Source organism: Bombus pascuorum, chromosome 3 (genome assembly GCF_905332965.1).
Source record: "Bombus pascuorum chromosome 3, iyBomPasc1.1, whole genome shotgun sequence".
NCBI classification, from domain to species: Eukaryota; Metazoa; Arthropoda; class Insecta; order Hymenoptera; family Apidae; genus Bombus; species Bombus pascuorum.
In genome coordinates this window covers 4,369,759-4,389,508 of record NC_083490.1, presented here as the reverse complement: position 1 = coordinate 4,389,508, position 19,750 = coordinate 4,369,759, and the positions used below count along the sequence as shown (strand labels likewise).

Genomic DNA, 19,750 nt, shown 5'->3' with positions numbered 1-19,750 from the left:
TGTCCCTGCGTCCTGGACCCTGTTTTTTGCCCATTGAACGTCGCTCGATCCTTCCGAGGAATCGTCCCGCAAGGTCCCTTATATCCCTTTTATCGCGGATTTGTTTACGAGTATTACCACGCGTTGTTGATTATAAGCGGATCATATTCGTAGATTCGATTCCCACGTGCGATTAAACCGAAGATGACCAGAATCGAATATCTGGATCGTATTCCAGATGGAAATCACGATATAACCAGAATCGAACATGTTGGTTTTCTTTATGTTAATATACTCGTGAACAATATAAAAAGTATCGTTAGGATGCTAGCTTATATCGAGTATCTACTTTAAACGATACAAGGAAAACTAACTATGGAGTGAAACTATATTTAAATTTATTTATTTGATCGTAACTGTATTTAAAACTTTAATACTTAAAATTCAGTAAAAGGCGTGAGCCGCGCACTCACACATCAAAAGCGCCGTGTCCTTATTATCGATGAAAAATTCCAGTAGAACGTTATCGAATTGCGGACGATGAAAGTTAGCGCACTGTATACTTCAAAATCTCGAGAAGAGCGTTTACCTGAGCGTTGCAATATTTGTATGAAAAATTTTGGTAACATTCTTGGAATCCAAATTTGGTATTTTCAATTTCATCTATATCGAATTATCTGCTAACTTTATCATTAATTCGAAATTATTGCTATAAACATCAATGGTTATTACGAAATAATCACTATGTACATGTCTTAAAATTGAATGAATAAAATGGCCCAAAGATGATGGAACTTCAACTTTGTGCAGTCTCGAAATGATAGATAGGACGTTTTAATTAAGAAGTAGCAGCGTTCGTCTTACATAATACAAATTCTGACAATATATGTGTATTAAGAAACAAAGGGTAAGCCAATCGATACTGGTTAGGGTGTCCAATGTCCTTAATCATCGAATTGGACTGGCGAACAGCCACGAGGCGATGAATGGCGAAACGGGCACCACGCGCTCGCTTATTGCTCGAGCGTGCTGAATAATTTATTACACCTTGACCGTCGTGCTGGTAATACCTTACGATACGTTATTACGGCACGGCGTACAAAAATTGGGCGTAATTGGCGCTGGGTCACACATCCACCAGCGCAGGCAGGAAGTCATCTATTTTGGATGTTGCCGATGGTGAATTCACGTCGAATTCCGGTGGAATTTTCGGTGATCGCAGATTCGTCGATTAAAGTACGGAAACCGGTCGCGATTGGGTTTATTAAGTTCGAGCAAGCCAATATTGTTAATTAGATGCTATAAACTTTGAACCTCGCATTTACATAAGCTACCATATCTCGGCACTAATCTGTTATTTATGCGCGACAAATAGGATAAATCGAGTTGCCTCTCCACGCGGAACCGTTTCGTTCTGCTCTGGCGTGCAGTCGCTGCCGCTGTTCCACATAATTAGCGATACTAATTAATGGCTGTATCCCAGATAATTATGCTGAACAAAACACGGCTGGCCCGGTGCGCGATTCACGGTTACCATGCGCGCGCGTGGGTTGAATGCCGACACCGTGCTGTTCAATCGTGTGTGTTTTCAATAGCACGGGCGTGAATTTCTCTCGCGATGAAGGACCAAGAGTTAAAGTACTGCGAATTAATTTTGATAAATTGTTATTTTTCTGTTTAATTGTCGGGTTATTAAAGCTTCATAATTAGAGCTTTTCGTCGATCCGAAAAAGGTATTATGCTTGATAATCGTTTTTTATTTTGACGAAAGAGATAGGAACTAAGATTGGGCGGATGGTGTCAAATGGTGGAAATTGATTTGTATTTTTTTAATAAAAATGCTCTTTTGTAGGATCGCAAAAATAGGACACTCGAATTTGTATTATTTCCTGTAAATCTGCAAATTGGATCGTATATGTATAAATTGAATCATACACAGCATTAATTCTATATTATTAATACTGCTAAAATAGTACAGTAATAACAATGCGAAATGATATTCAAAGACACGCGTATATGTATATACAAGGATACGTATAATTTTCAAGTTGCGCAGTATCATAAGGAATTAAATAATCAATCAGATGTCATCGTTAGTGATTTACTAAGACTGTATTTATTAGATTCAGTCATTAGGTTTATGATATTCGTCAGGAATGATAGCCATTTTTGAGAATATAGATTTGCTATTTCTTTCATACTCACGCCAACACTCTGATAGTACGTGAGTTGGAATATAATTCGTGAGGTTTTTAGACAGCGTGTAATTTAGATTTTCATACTTTCACTTTCACACGCTTCAGTAGCAAATTGCTCTGTCATAAACTTCGTAACTCCAAAGAATTATTACATACAGAAATATACGTATTATCTGTTCCGATGCAAACATAACTCTGCCAACTTCGATCGCATGTATCAGAAACTTTTATTCTGGCAACTTTGATCGCGCCTATCGCATTTCTGAGAAACATCATCTCAAATATTTCAAATTCAGTCACATCTTTCTTCTAGAATTCTAACTACCAAAAAGTCAATAAAAAGTTTAACAATCCTTCTAAAAAATAATTCGATAATAAAATAATCTTCGCTAGGAAGAAACATACATAAATGCTGCAAAAGATATGATTAACAAGTACAGAGTTTTCGACGACTCAGGCATCAGTATGCGAGAGTTAATAGCCACAGTAGTAGAGTTTTGTTGGGACGCACCTGTTGCTTACGCGAATCTTTCTCTGTTTTCATGTTGTTTATTACCTACGGGAAATCAATCTTCTGTAAGGTGAATTGGCGATTGGTTAATCACGACCGATCTTACCTTAGAAGTTGAAAAAGTTAATGACTTAAGGCTGAACTAACTGGAATGGGTAGTTTTCGAACCAAGTAATAGAAAGAATGTTATCCAGGGGCAACGATGTAAATCATTTTTGCACATTTATGCGCAACAGCACGTGGTACAAATGGTACACCAAGCAGATCGTGTTTCCCCGTTCGTATGCACGTGTCCTGTGCGTTGTGCAATTATGTAGAGGCCCGACGACTTTCTCATCTTTCTCCCCCTTGTCGCTTGTCGTATGGTAATAATCATTGTAAATGATAGTTTCACCGTGTCTACTGACGTTCTGCTACCTGCATTCTTCTTCCTTTCGCGTGTACATGTGTGCTATGGATATTCTATATACGTACACGTTTCAGTGCAATTTCAATAAATTTATTTAAGCGTGTTTCGACCAAACTACTTCCATTCGAGCTAAGATTTACAATTTCTTAGATTTATGAGATTCAACATCGTCCCACTAAAAAAGAAAACATCTGTTTTAAAAGGAACTTTTTATATTTATTCTTAATGATTCTTCCTCTTAATAATATTCAATTAAGAGCAACATAAGTTTGAACGTTTCATTACTTGGTAGAAATTTATAACGAGAACAATATATCCCGTTAAATGTTCTCGGTCCCATAAAGAATTCTAGAATACAGTTTTAGAAGCCACGCTTTTCTAATTCGATCTATCCAATTCGATCTTTGATTTAGTGTCTCAGAAACTTCTTTGACGTCTACCGAGAAGTGTCTCTTGTTGAAATAGGCAGATAGCTATCTGGTCAAGGTAAGGAATGGAACATTGAAGAGAAAGCATTCCTCGCGTGTTTTCGATTCTAAACGTCGTCGAGGGACGCGTTGGGAGGCCCTGAACGATTATTTCCTCTCGAATCGAACATCGAACCTGACGTATATCTCCCAACGGGTCTGTTCTATCAGAATTTCAGATGACGCGGTCGATGAAAATTTATTGAAGTACTTCGTAGCCCGGAAAGGCTAAACAAATCGTCGAGAGCGACCAATACGAATCTTTTCATTTATTATACTTAACTCTGTTCTGGTATTGATATTTAGTTTTAATTAAAGACAATGTAAAATAGATTAAGATCGCGTCATTTATTCTCAAGACACTCGGAACACCTAAATACTTCTCAGACTGATCTCGAACACATGTCGGTGATATATTTTACACAGACACATAATATACAAGACGCGAAAGATATATTTTCTATAAACGAGATTCTTCCTGCCGAAGAAAACGATCCGTGGAGTAGGTCGTTTAGAATTAGAAGTTATGATTTCACGTGGCAATATGATTTAGAATCGACAAACTGCGGCTGACAAGCCCCGAGGGACAGCTCCGTAAAATTAGTAGAGAAAGCTGGAGCGCTAGGAGGATCACCTGTCGTTACCTATTAGTCAAAGAAAGCTCGTAATTATATTAGAGAATGACTGGTAGCCATTAACGTTAAGAAAATATCCTGTTAAACTCGCACTTGCCTCAAGCATCATACTTGCTCCGGTGTTGAATCACTGGTTACTATGAATTTTGATACTCTTCCACCTCGTGATTATGGTTGTGGTTCAAGGATAGTTGTTTCATTCCGTTAAAGAGGAAGAAAATCATGGAAATTCTTGGTTTATTACACGATGGCGTGTCGGTAGGCGGTCGAGTCGCGAAGATTAATTTAGAGTAGATTAGTTTCCGTCAAATTGTGGACTGGATGGTAATCTGGAGCGAATTCTTGTTCGCAGGTAGACGATCAGCGACAAACTAGAGGATGTTCGCCAGGCTCTGCAGGCAGGCTCCAAATGGTAAGTCAAAGTTTCCAAGAATTACTATCAAATTTAATAGATACGTTAAAACTAACGGTTTTTACAATCAGAATTTTCAATTCTCGTAAGGATACAAATTATAATCGATTACAATTTCCCTCGTAGAGTAACTGAATAAACGAATTACCTGGTATTACTACAATAGTCTAATAATAACCGTTTGAGTCCCAGGGATCATTGAAAAAGCAGAGTGGAAAAATCGAGTCTTAATCGATTGCGAGGAGAAACAAGCGGCACAATAGCTCTCGTAATATTTATTACTTTATGAAATACATCTATATTATTATATATCCGTACTATTAGTTTATAAATATTTCAAGTTTTGTTCAATAAAAATTATTGAGAAGTTAACGATGAAATAGAAAATACCGTCAGTCGTCTGTAGCGTTTAAATGTACTGGAACTTTTCGACACAAAACGTAAACAACGCGATCGCGCTGCTTGGGACTCAAACGGATAAAGCATCACAGAGTAAATACAAAAAAAAAAAAAAAAAAATAAGATTTCAAAATATCAAGCGTCAACGTGTCACTGACAAACGATGTATCGGGTGGAGAAGAGTTTCAAATATCGAATTACCTAATTCCCACCGCTTAAAAGACCAAATCCTGCCAAGTGGCCGACTCGGTAAATACAATTTGCCGGGTCTACTCGTGGACGGATTCTCTCCGAAAGAAAAATCGGCCGGGCCCTCTGACCAAACCCGAGCCAGGCGAACCCCGGTGCTTTGGCTGCGGACATTGTAATTAATACTCGGAAGAGTCTCGTTGCTCGGTGGCCCGTCGCTGTGAACTTAGTCAGAGACAATGGGGGGACTCGTGCGATATATCACTGCCGCCTGCGCATCCCTCTTATAGGTTACATATACCAGTCCTTAACGTTAAGGCGCGCCAGGAGACGACTCCGTCGTGATTTACGGTCGACTCCGGCTCCCGATTGTTGACTTTTCCCGACTTATAATAAATAGAAACGTGTCCGAGCTATCCCTTTACGGAAGAGGCTGCACGATGATGATTCTTCTCTCCCTTGAAACGATCCTCTCCCGTAGCCCCTCTAAATGGTAGCCGGTTCTTTAACGTCTACTGGCAAAGTCCACTTTTTTCTGAAAACGATCGTTTCAATATCTTCTTTTCCACTGGTTCACCAGCATGGAAAACGCGCATTAACATTCCTCTCGATTCGAGCTGGCGCGTCCTGGACTCGCGTCTGAAACGCGTGGACGATGAGAGGATCGGGAATTCCGGAGTCAGAAGAGCAGCGTCTTAGGAAAGCAACACGTTACACGGACGATCTTGAGTTACACAAGCCAAAGAGCTGTACTTCCGGGTGGAGTGGCTAGCCCTTTAGGTAGTAGCCATGAACAGCTTGTTGAACACGCCTTAACCTCCGCGACCTTGGCTTTGCGGCCTGGCCTAGCCATACTCGCTGGTTATTAATACGAATGAAGGAGCATCTGTATAAGGCATCCTTGTCGCAGCATCAAACAGCTTGCATCCTCATGAATCTCAACAAATAGTCGAATGTCGAATCTCCGCTGCCTCATGTTTCATTTTTATGTGCTAGTCGTTTTCGTACTTTCTGTTTTAAAAAAGAGGAAATGTTCTTTTGTGCAGAGGATCATTAGATTTTATTAGTTTACAGCGAGCATAGAAAGGAAATTATAAGTTTATACGACAACTTCGTTCCTTCTCCTATCTTTCACTAGTGAAAACATTATAAGAAATAAGTTTCTTCGAATTAATAATGTCGCCCCCGTGATACCAGGCAGTTACGAAGCGTTAAGTAACATAATTCAAATCTAATCTACGTTATTATAGTCACCTATACCGATATCAGAGTTAATTTCTACCAACGAACATAATCAACTACGAATCTTATTAACCAGTCGCACCATTCGACTTTCCAACGCTATTAATACTCAACTTCCATAGAGTTTCTTCGTATCGTTTCTCGACCCGAGGAGAGTGGTGTTGAATTTTAACATCTCCGGACACGTAACGCTCGAGCGGTTTCCTTGAACCGATTATACGAAGAACCGATAAGGAACGACACTTTCGTGGCCGTGGTGATAATCTGGACACGAGGGCAAGAAACGGTAGCTGGCACAGCGCAAGAATGGAAATGAGACATTAAAGCCATAGAGGCTCGAGCAGCCGGTAATGGAGTTATTACGCCGATAGATGAACTGAGAGAAGAGAGAAGGATGTGATGAAAAGAGAGAGGAGAAAGGAAGGATGGCTCTGACATTCCTACGAAACGTCGAAGACTCGATAGTTAGAATCATGAACATTTATAGCTAGCGTATATCGAGTGGAACGACTCCGTTTAATGGATCCAGCATTGGCTAGGAGTTGCTTCGACTATTAGTATAAACAGTGTAGGATACCAGACGCCAGGTTTCATTCCAGCGTCGCGTCACAGACGCGGTTGCTCTCCTGAATCGTATTAGAAACGGTAACTGTTCTGTTACGCTGTACATAATAAGCGAGCCTGGTTTTAACCGATTTGCTCTGTTCACGAAACATTTACACTTTACGTGTACATCAAAGTGTAGGAATTAAAATGGAGGAAAGGTACTCGTACCTGTAGCATGTTCGTTGGAAGAGTAAATGGGTTGGGTATCTTAAACTGTTTCTGAATTCCCCAGAGGAGATTTTGTATTTGTCGCTGCTTAAGGATACCAGTGGAATCGAGCGATAGAAAATTGGAATATCGGAAAAAATATTTTCATAATAAATTTGCCAATAAATATTCATAAGCGATCTAAGCGCAAACACAGAAAAACAACTTATCATTTCCAAGGTATTTCAGCTACAAAAAATCTTCTAACAGTATCTAACATCCTTAATTATCATCTTGATCGATCTAGCCAATTAGAGACTCGTTAATCCAGCTTGACGTGTAAATTAGCGAGATCGACCCGAGGACAACGACGGAAATATTATTTACAAGTTACGGGACGAAGAAACGGGACACGCGAGACCACGAACGTCCCCTTCTTCCTTTCACTTCTTTATATTCTAACGCGTGATCTTCGGTAGGAACGTCTAGTTATGAAATAAAACAGCCGCGGTATTACATGGGTACCCGTATTACAGCGGTGCGAGGTGGCGCAATAACTCTGGCGACTTTTACGCGGAGATCCTTGATTTACAGCGGCTTCGCGACCTGCCTTAATAGAAGAACTGCCAACCTACAAGCGAGCGCGACCACCTTCTTAACAGCCCGTGAATCTCTTCTTGCGTCGACAAGATTCCCGACGATTGCTTCCCTCGAACGTGCTTGATTCTCTCTTAGGAACATCCATCAAACCTATCTACTCACACTTTTCTGTCCTCTCGTTTATTAAAGGATATTTGGATGTAGGAATGTCTTCCTTCTATGTACAATTCCACTCGTAAGTCACAAAACATTTGATAATTTTCAACACGAGCCTTCGTAATATCTTCGGAACACAGTGTAATCCAGTGTAATCATTCTAACACACGCGATTAATAAGATCAATTTTCTTTTTTAATTACAACATACATTTATATCTATCATAAGTGTACTAAAGGATAGATAACGTCTCTTATCACACTGCTTGAGTGAGATTTAAGTTCCTTTGCTTTTTAAAACGATCCGAAACCAAACTATCTCAACAAGTACCATCGATAAGATGAACGTTGGGCGTGTTCGATTAGTCGCGATTCGAATATCAACGATATGGTTCGAGTAAGCGGCAAATTACAATGGACGATCGGTTGTTGTTTGGCGATTTTGGTCGATGCACGCCGCGATATAAGGAAGAGATTATGATTTTCTGGCGGTGAGTTCGCGTGCCGGGGTCGCGGTCCAGCCGGGAGACGTGGGAACGGGAACGTCCCCGAGGTTTTAAAGGCTCGAATTAACTCCTTTTTGTTTCTCGCCGTGAAAAGAATTTCGACGCACAAATTGCCGATGCTCTGTACCCTTCATGGCCATTCTCCGCTTACGGCTTTCCATAACGAAACGTTTTCGGTCACCCGTTAGTTGTTTCTTCTTCCTCGACCTTTCTTTCGACTTTTAACAACTCGTTCCTTCCACTCGTGTACGAAAGCATTATCGTGCCCCGATAGTAAATTCGCTTCCCTGTTAGTTATGTTAATTAATCGCGTGTTTCTATTATCGTGAAATATTCTCTTCGATAATAGATGCATACATTTATAAACCTGAAACAAGGGTATCTTAAATCTATCTCAAGCTTATCAAACACCGTTAAAATAGAAATTCTAGTGCAAAATTCTGTCGAAATGGATATCTAATCTAGAGCAATAATTTCCTCGTTGTCACACCCTTTTAGAACTCCAATCTCTTACATATATCACACATTAAAACAACCAAGAATCTGCATTACAGCAAATCGTATTCCACTGACACGTAAAATTCTCTCGGAGAAAGTTCAGTATCCCGATGCAGCGAAGCTAGTCCCGTTTCTCTTCTAATCTATTCTCCGTTCAAACGTTACGGGAAAAATTGTCAAACACGACCCACAGAAATCTCAGTTTCTTCTAACAATTATTCGGAATAAAGATTCTACGCAACTTCTTCGAGCATCGAAATCGTGATGCTAATTCAACGCTCGACAGTCATATTTTGACCAATTAATCAATCGGATTAAGACTCGCACTTTATCACGAAATACGTAAAGCTTCTCTTGGAGGAAGTTGGATACTGTCATGCAATAAGACAGCGCTGTTTCTCTTCTAATCTATTCTCTCTTTAAACAATGCGAGGGAAAAAATGAATATGCGCGCATGTGGGACGTGCGAAGAGAAAGGGTGAAACATAATAACGACGATCGCGTTGAAACAGAAGAAAAAGACGGTTTGATGTAGATAAATTACGTTGAGTAGCCGGTAAGGTGCGTGGACGTTGAAAAGAGCGGCGACTCTCGATGTTTTTAATTAATGAGCTTCGTTAAAGGAGACATTGTCCCTTGAATCGCGGGGGCAGAGGGTTCGCGAGATGTCTGACACGTAATTCTATGGGTTTCTGTCCGCGTGGTAGCTCGCCGTTCCGCGATTCCTGAATTAATGTACCAATTAATGGCTTCATCGTTGTGGCCGACCAACGTATCGGAAATTATGACGTTGTTCTCCGGTTTCTGCCACGCGCGTTATAAAAGTTACGATCTGCCCACCGGACGTTTATGGACAAAGAAGCACAATCGAGACTGTCCACGCGTTCCACCGACCGAAAAAATTAATCGCACAGAGATACGAACAGTCTTGGCGAGTAAAGATCCTTCGAAGAATCGCTTATCCGTTTTTTAACGCCGCGAAATGTATCGCGTTCAGGTTCGAAGAAAAGGAAAGGTAATGGCGGAGAACGACGGAGGCGATGGGAACGTGGGTGGATTCAATTTGGAGTTTGATAAGGGCAGCAAGTGCTTAAGCGTCGTTAAGATGAGTTAGCACCTTGTTCGAATAAAGAGTGATCGTTCACTCCTGCGTTTTTGTTGGTTTAATGTGTTTGGATGACAATGAGTACCAATCTTTGATCGTGTCTGTTTTTCATCGTTGCAATGGAGATTATTTGTCTTGCCGAGCAACGTAAAGTAGCTTTAAATTTAAAAATCCTGATATAGAGGGTTCCATAAGAAAAAAGAAATATGTATTCGAGGGATTGTTAAAACGAATTAACACGTTACTTGAATAAAATATACGCGATCCTTTGCTTTAATGTTCCTGACACTTTCGTGTATTTGGATGATTATATCTTTTCATTTTTAATGTCGTTTTGATATTGAAACCGTAGGTTGTAAAAACGAAATTTAATTATACGAAGAAATTCTTCTAAATTTTAATTTATGGCACAGAAATCTTTTTTGGCGATGTATAAAACGCAGGGATTACAACATAATAATTTTAACGAAAGTTCTCCTTTCCAAGATAGGGAAATAACGTTGGACGAGTATTTTTAATGACTTTAGAGAGTATTTTTATCTCGGTGCGAAGAGGATCGTGTATTGGAGGGCCACGAAGGCAATGGGAAGTTGACCTCCGAAGCGAGAAGGGGCGAGCGAGAAAGAATCCTTAAAAACGTCGGCGCCGCTTAATTATCATGCTAATTAGTCGTAGCAAGCCCTTCGGCGTGAACAACGAAAAACACGGGTTACCTTTGAGCCAGTGTTTTGTGATCGATTCGCGAAACCTCACAGCGTGATCCTCGTTAATTATTTTATTGTCGGTGCCCCAGGCTAGGATATAATAAACAGTCCTTGACGAAGAATGAGGATTCGATTCCTTCCACAGTCTGTTCACCCCTTGGCGATAACAGATCTTCCGATTAAATCACGATTCGCTTCATTGATATCGGAAACGTCAAGCTTCATTATTTACATCCTCGTCTGAAAATTTTCATGGGATAGAAGAATATCCGGAGATGTATCCTTATGTATTTGAGAGACAAATTAACACAAATTCTTGTCGTTTTGTTAATAAATTTTATATAATTAATACATATAATAAGCAATACATAATACGAATTAGTACATTTATATACTTATATATATTACGTTCAATTTCACGAATAAAAACATATTTTTATTCTTCGAAAAATAGTGAAAGAGAAAGTAAGAAAGCTAAAACAAAAGAAGATCGGAAAAGAATCCTGGAAGTGTAATTGTATGTACTTATTAACACTAAAAATACCACACCGGTTAAATTGGCTGGTTCTACAATTTTATAAATGTGCCAACGTTCGTTTAAGGATCATGGTCCCAGGTGGATTAATAATATCAAAAATGTACTACATAACATGAAATTCCTTCCGTAAGAAATTAATAAACCAATAAATATAAGAATATTTTTAGAGACTAGACATTTTGACTAGTTTTGGTAAAAATAGCTTCGTGTTAACTATCGGTAGTTCTAGTGTTAAGGTTCGGATTTCTGGGATATCTCAAAACTTCGACAATACAATAATACATATATATTAAGAACGCAAGAAGACAAATTTTAAATCCCAAAAGAAATTTTTATTTCGCATTCGATGAAAATTCTTCGGTCATTTGCATAAAAAAATATTTAACGCGGAATGGACGCAATTGCGCCGAAACGGTCACATAAGTTGACAAAGTTGGATTCGCGGACAGCGGAAAGGAAACGAGTATCCTGAAAAAACTGTCAGGTCCTCGTAAAGAAGGAAAGTCACGACGTGTCCTTGCGCACGCATGATCATTAAGGCCATTAAGCCTTATCTCGGCGAGGGAGACGCCACTTAAATACAGACTTTAACGCCGCGTGGCGCGAGAACCAAACGGAAACGGAGGATCCGCGTACTTACACGCGTGGCCTCGGCAAGAAGCGTAACATCGCCGGTGTGGACGCACAGCCATTGAAAAAAACCTGTCTCTTCCAGGTATACTAAATTCTTATTAACCTAGCCGTTAATTGCGACTACTCTAACTTCAACCTACGATCCTATAGTTTCTGAGGAAGGTGGAAGGTGTACAGTGAAAGTAAAAAGTGAGTGTACACCTTGAAAAACTTTTACACATGTTTCATCGAAAATAGAAGATATGTAAGAATACAAATTAATGGCAAAAAGAACATAGGTAAGCTTATAAATAAATCGATGTGTATTACGGGAACCTCACTTTTTCAAGGTCTACACTCACTTTCCACTCTCACTGTATATACGTATATTTGATTTGATATATTCTCTCAAGTATCTATTGAGTTTGAGGTTCTTTCAATTTTGTATCGAGTATTGAATCATTCGATTCAATTCGATTATTTATTTTTCCCTTTTTTTCTAATTGGACTAACTAGCATTAATTTTCATAGAGAATATTCTCTCACGTCTTAAGTTTAGGTTTTTTTTTAAACATTCTTTGAAAATCTTTTTCCTTCTTTTATTCGTATTAAACGCGAGCAATTCTCGGTCAGGGAATTCAGGTAAATTCACTTTAACAACGAATAAGTAGAATAGCATAAATCGAAGAATACGATCCTCGTTGGATCGTTAGTGACAACGCACTAAATTCACTTTGATAAAAAAACCGGCGCCTTTACCAGCCAAGAATCACCATTCTACTTTCCGAGAATTAATGGAAGGTTAATTTCATTGGATGACGTTCATCTGCTTGGTTGTTAGTCGATTACACGGCGATACCCGTCAGCCATCTAACAGACTTCTAATCTGTGTTTGACCGGTTCGAAACGACCGAACGACACGAGAATCGACCGTGTGGAGCACGATATAGGTGTTGGCTCATTAACAAACCCGATGAGCGGTTCATTAATGAACTTTATACTGCTTAACGGAGTACCGTTGTTGGCTAGTCAGATTCTCTGACGCGTAACGAAACGCGACGTGCTTTCAACCGACGAAACGGTCACTTCAGATAAGAAGAGAGAAGGTGGTTTACGATCGATGCGAAGGAATGGCGTCCCCTGGCCTTTCCCCTTCTATCAGCATCGTGATTATTCCTGCGTGGAAAGTGGCGTTGATTGGAACGAGGAATGTTCCCGGCTAATGAAATTTAATTGCCGACGATTAAACGTCGTATCTTCTCTTCCTCGCCTTTACTAGCTGAACTGAAAAGTTTCCTACCTTTCGCGGGAATACGTGGGACGTTTAATTGCGTTTGAGTACGCGCGGATATGCTAGCCAGATCTCGATTCCATGTTATCGTAATGAAACGCAACGTCTGTATCCATATCTGTATCCAGTTTTGCCCGATTTTTCTATAGTCGATTTTCGTTGCTCTACTGGTTTTTTTTCAATTTTTAGTCTGTTAGGAGAATTTATTTTCTCTAGTTTACATGCTTATCGTTAAATCTCGAAGTTCCGAGTTAATGAGATAGAAATTGAAATAGGAAATTCAGAATTTATTTCTGTCTGCTTAGTTACATCACGTACATTGTATAATTTATGAAATTTATTCTACTGGTTCTTTCATATCACCACTAGAGAGCCTGATATACGTATGTTGAAAAATTCTTTTAATCTTGCCTTCTTGCAACTATATACATTCTCTGGCTAAGCTATCACTATTACGTGTTTTCTTCGTGTTTTAGATCTTTCGCTAATTTTTTTCCTAAATTCATTCCGAAACTGTAACTACGCTCTAGAATTGAGGAAGTTAATATCGCTTCCACAGCTCTGTATATCCAGTAAAATAACACTTAACTTGCAAGCATAAACCGTGCGCGGGATTACCTTCGCTATGTTGACGTGTAAAGCAGCTTTATCGATAAATCTGCTAGCAGTTCTAGGACGAAATGCGCACGTTCTCCCAGCTTAACCTTCTTTCTCTCTCGTTCTTTCATTACAGCGCTACAACTATACTCAATCAATGACTCATTCAGACAACTCACTTCACCGTCAAGCCTATCGATTCTCTGAACATTCTTAATTCATTGTCAAACACCCTGAGCTTCTTGCGATGTTTTACAAGACGTATTACAGCCAAAATACGTAAAATAAACGATAGATATGCGAAAGGCAGGTTCGCATAGTCGTATCTTGTCGCGGCGTTGTCGCGTGGCTTCGCGACAAAGCCCAGGGTCACGAACTCTGGTTCGTGCAGCAAGGAAAAGGAAATCCGTGGTCTGGCGTTCGGCTTCGGGCACCGCGGGTCGTCTTGCACCGGGTGAGACAAAACATTGTCCGCTCAGCGGGACACGATGTTTCCAGGGGCGGTAGGGCCGGGGGCGAGGTGTGCTTCAAATTGATTTGTTGTAAGTGATACGCCACCCTCGGTGAACGAATGGTACAATAATTGGGTACATAAACAATGACCGATGAAACAATTTCTCATGTCGGTATGTGCGCTGCGCGTGTGTCTGTGTTATAACGTGCCTCCACCGTAATCTGTATACCTTATCCGCTATAATTGAACCGCCTTGCTGGAAGATAGCCGTTCAATGAGATTCGACGTGCAAGCACTCTAGCGTATATTTTATCGGGAACACGTGGGATCGGAATACTAGACTTGTTCGAGCGTCGTTCGAGGCACAGTGGCTCGCCAAACTATTCCAACGCTTATCATAAAGAACTTTTACGTACACGTATATCGTACGAGTTAGACAAACATACGTTTTATGAAGAATTAAGCAACGAATCGTATTTTCTACGTATTTACAAAGAGTTCGCGGGAAAAGATAATCCATACCCATATTCGTATTGCGACTTCGACGAAGTTAATATTTCTTTAAAATTCCTAGTAATCGCAAGAATCCTACCAGCGCGACAGGTTCGAAAGTGAAGTTAACTATTTCGAAGAAGACGAAGAGAAAGCTTCCGAATCGATTCTCTAATTGTTCCTAGTAACGTATGAACAACTATGTCGTTAGAAATTTCCGTCTGTCGTAGCACACTGATTAACCGTATTCGCGATCACGACATGAACGAATCTCGCGAAATTATAATCGTTAAGGATCACAGGCGATGCTGTGGTTGGATCTGTGTTTCTATAACGAAGTCCACGATCATGTGATTAGCGATCGTGTGTATGTACAGTCACACGTATAAGAACCGAACGCAAGATCGTCGGGGTACGACCGTGGTATCTCTGGGTGACTCGGTAGATCCCGTGAGTTTCTGTATATGGCCAGCACGATTCTCTCCCTGTCTTTGCCACCCACCAAGACGTACGATAGCCAGAGCCCGGCCATTAAACTCGTAATTTGACGTACGTCCGTTTCCGAGCGAAACCGGCGATTCCGTTTGGATGATCGTTTGGAGAACTGGCAAAGAGAGAAAGAGAGATGAACGCACAAAACGTGTAATGCGACTGAACGTGTAAAGCATGATAAATAAATCGGTCGGCCCTCGTTTGTATAACAACGCTCGATTTGTATCGTAATAACTACACTGTGGTATTTGTGTTGCGATCAAAGGAACCGTGTTACTTGTATCCTGACGGAGAAATATCGTGCGCGCACGTGAAGTATGGATTACAGTTACCCTCTCTTTCCACCAGGCCTGTTCAGCTCTATCGGCCCGTCTTTCTCTCTCTTCTTTACAAAGCCTCCCCGATGTATACACGTATACGTGAATACACTTAGGCACTGTGAAGGAAGGTCTATAGGAAAGGAAAGGAGCGGAGAGCAGCGAGCCGATTGATAAATTAACCGCGCGTCGAAAATTTCTGAATGTGGAGCAACACGGCCCTGTCTCGAGTTATCTGCGATCGATTAATTTACGCTGCGCGGCTGCAAGACATACCCTTACGGTGAAATTTACGAGCGTCCCGCGATCCAAGGTCAGCCCTTAAGGATTTATTCGCGAATTCCATCGAGCATGGTGAGAAGAGGAGGAAAGAGAAGACGAGCGAAACAAATAAAGAAAGAACAAACGTCTCAGCTATCGTCCAGTATGGTAGAACCATTTGCAAGTGGTGGAGAACGCCCCGTCCGTGATCTATTGCATAATTGGACACCTCCTGGTGGATCCTCGTGGCTGTGTACGAGTCGAAGATTATGGGGAAAGTTGGCTGGGCTTCGTATACACAGTACGCAGGCCACCGCGCCATGATCCGACAATCACGTAAAGCCAACAAACTCTACCCTGTCTTCCCCGTGGCCCCGTTCATCGGCCCTTTCTGCCAGCAACATAAATTTTAATCGCTGCTCCCATTCGCTAATACCGGGTTTGCGGTCACCGGAAAGAGCTGGCGCGTTGACGTTGACGCATTCCTTTGTGTTCACCTTGTACGCGTGTAGAAACGTGTGTGTTTCGCGCTCCTGATCCACGTAATAACGCGAACCCACTCTTTCTTTCTGACTTCTTCTTGCTACGAGTGGTTTTCTCCTTTTCCCTCGCTGCTCTCCTTATTCCGCCCCCCGTGTACGCGCGCGTGCTTATTACGCGACTGACAAATTAACGCGAGGGAAGGATGCTGGATCTTGCGAATAGAACTGTGGAAAATTTCTTTTCTCAGCCTCGGTGGATTCGTTTTGCACTTCCACTCCGCTTGATAGATTAACTCGTGACTCTGGCTACGAGAACCTGTTAGCGAGGATCGAAGAGTACTCTCGCGTAGATTTGTCGGAGATGACGCGATGCGTTTAATGGAAGATGTTGATGATCGTGGAGCACGGACGTTATTCGTGATTTGTTGGCCAAGAAGCTGTGATTAACTCGATTTTGTCGATCGTACAGAGATATCATATGACTATAATGATTTTTTACAAGGAGATATAGCGTTCCTCGCTGTAATTCTAGCTAAAAATATGGCAGGCTCGAGTAGCGGATTCTCTCATTTTTCCACTCGAAATAATCGGAAAGGTATGTGTTCTTAAGAACTTGTTAAGAATTCAAGCGTCAGCGTTTCTATAGACGCATTGTGATCAGCTGGACTGTTTAACGATGCCCAGATATCGTGTAATTATTCCATTTTTCTTTACGAGCAAGTATAGTCCTCTTTACCTGTAATCGTAACTAAAAAGGCAGGTGCGCTTGATCATCGTATTTTGATATTTTTCGATTCGAGATCAAATGTCTTTTCTCGAGAAATAATTAAGAATGCGAAAGAGAATCGCGCTTCTAGAGATACGTATCTGTATACCAAGGCATGACGACATTTCACCAGCGTAACGTTACTACTAATCCTATCAGATGACTTTTAAAGTGCACTTGCACGCTAAAAGGACCCGATCCAGATCACGAAACACGAGCGAAATCATCTCTCCATCGAACGAAATATATAATACGTTTTCCACGTAATATCCGGCGAGATGCTTTTCGATTTTCGTTCAATATCCCGTCCAATTATACGCGGGCCAATTTCGTTTATACGATTTAATTGGCATGCGAACGACCGCGCGTATAATTTCCAGTACGCGGTTAATCTTGACAACGATGTAAACAATTTCATTTTTGTCGAGCGGCAACAGACGCGAAATGGTTCACGAAAACGGGCCTCTCGCGACGACTACGGACTCTTCAACAGGACGGGGAGCAACGAGGCCAGGTGTAGGGGCAAATTGCGTAGCAACCGTGCCGTGGTATCTCGGATCTCGCAATTACTTTTCAGGCACGAAGCCAATCTTGACCCGTTCTCTCGAAAATGTACACACACCGGTGGAGGGTAGAGAAGCTTTCGTGGGCCCCTCTTCTTGCGTTCCAGCCGCGCAATCTTCCCTTTCGAAAAAGATTCGAACAGCCAAAAGAATGGATCGAGAGAGATCGTGCTACGCCCTTCATTCAGTACGCTTCATACAGGCCACTATACGCTTTGATATATCAGCCACTTCGTATCGCGGTTTTTAAGAACCAGAAGACAGAACGTTCGCTTGGCCAACGTAATTTGACTCCGATGAACGCTTTACGCTTTAAACGCTTGTCAGCAACGATATACGGGACGCTTCCTTATCGATGGCACCCGCTTTCGAGAGCCCACGGGTTCAACGTTTCGTGATGATGATGGCCCCTGCTACGATCGCCCGGTTAGCCTCGTCCCTTTGATGGACTGATACCAATCTGATCTTCCAGAGTAATACTCGTTAATTAAAAGTATAGGTGGAAACATAGAATTAATACGAAGATCGGTAATCGCTTTCCTTCTATTCTCTTTTTAACCTTGAAATACTATAGCCGAGTAATGCGTTTCTTATCGTTAGCTTTGTTTCAGATAATTCTGAAAGATTGTAGCTCTCCGTTCATCGAAAATTTATGCTTCAGATTGAATGAAAGTTTCTTAACTCTTTCCGATCTGAATTATCTTTCCGAAATATTTTTTTCCAAATATGTAATTGTTTCTCGAATTTTTCAAAATGGAAAGATTGTAAGAAATTTGAAAAAAAAACGTATCTCAGGCTAAAAAATTTTAAACGATCGCAATTTACTATTTTACGATGCTGTACGTAGTCTTCAGACCCATAATATCAATCAAGAAGGTTAAACACCACCGTTGAAAGTATAAGAAAATTTTGTAATCATAATGTTAGATAAACAGGTTTCTCCGCCGACATTTAAACGACTTGAAATTTTTGTGGGTTTCGCGAATGAAAAGTCTCGCGGGCCACCGATCGCGAGGAATACCCTGGCTATTCGCCAACCCAGCCACCACAATGAACATGTATCAAATTTATGGTGTACGGTTGTGGTACCGTGCGGTTCCGCCCACTCACACTCACGTGCACGGCCGTGATTTATGCCGCTCGTAAAGCAACCTCTCGAGGCAACAGGCCCCGCAGAAAAATTATTTCGTATTTCCATGGCGCGAAATGCACCTAACAGTGTGCCGCACGTACCGAGATCCCAATGTCCTTGCTTATGCTATCCAGCCACGACCTAATTTCTCTTTTCTCTTGTTCTTCTCTAATTTCTGAATTAAATTCCTAATTACGCATATTCTTACTAAATGTTATAACACATCGAATTTAAATACGTTTCAACGAAATTAAAAACGTTACAAATTTCCAACGAATCTGTAATTTGATAAAACTGCAATCGATTAAAAGTGAATTGACGTGATCTAAAAGTAGAAAAAATTCTAGTCAATTTACAATCTTGAAGAATTAATTCGTTTAACTCTGGTTCGCATGAAATATTCAAACGATCGACTAACCGTAGTCGGTTCACTTCGATCCTGAAAAAAGCCTGAAGGTTCGTTATGGGAACTTCGCGAGCTCCCATGGCGAAACGCATTTTCGTTTGGCGAGTGCAGCCCGAGGCAACTCTCTCACGCAATCCCTACGAACCGACCAACGACGACGAGGCGGCCTCTTAACGTCGAAAGTATGATTTACCGCCGTCTCTATCCTCGATCTACGTAATATGTTTACCATGCCGGTTTGTCAAAGAACGTTCTCCCTGTCTGACACGTTCCCTCGCGTTCATAATGAATTATCCTCTCATCAGACTGCAAGGCATTATTGGTTTTGCATCAGAAAGGCTCTCTCGGATCTTCTTCTAGTACTACAAACTTAACTCTTTATAGTTCTGCATGCAACTAATTTTCCCATCGACTATCGATTACCTCGCTAACATTTTCTGATAGAGTTAATTAAGTAATAAAGGGGTAGAAGCAATCTTCGAGGAGAATTTCTATCGACATGTGCAATCTATCGTTGCGAATTAATTTCCGGGTAATTAAAAGTCTGTATATCGAAAATAGAAATGATTGATCTTCCAGTGTAGA

The 19,750-nt window shown here is 40.9% G+C and overlaps 1 protein-coding gene across 2 annotated transcripts in view; it reads left to right on the top strand.

Moving 5' to 3' along the window:
• LOC132905577 (uncharacterized) overlaps positions 1–19,750 on the top strand; it is an 83,747-nt gene that overhangs the window by 28,746 nt on the left and 35,251 nt on the right. For both annotated transcript variants that reach the window (XM_060957050.1, XM_060957051.1), the window contains exon 3: positions 4,552–4,611. In XM_060957050.1, coding sequence (XP_060813033.1) covers positions 4,578–4,611 — 34 coding nt within the window. In that variant the 5' untranslated portion in view covers positions 4,552–4,577. The remainder of the gene's footprint in view (positions 1–4,551; positions 4,612–19,750) is intronic.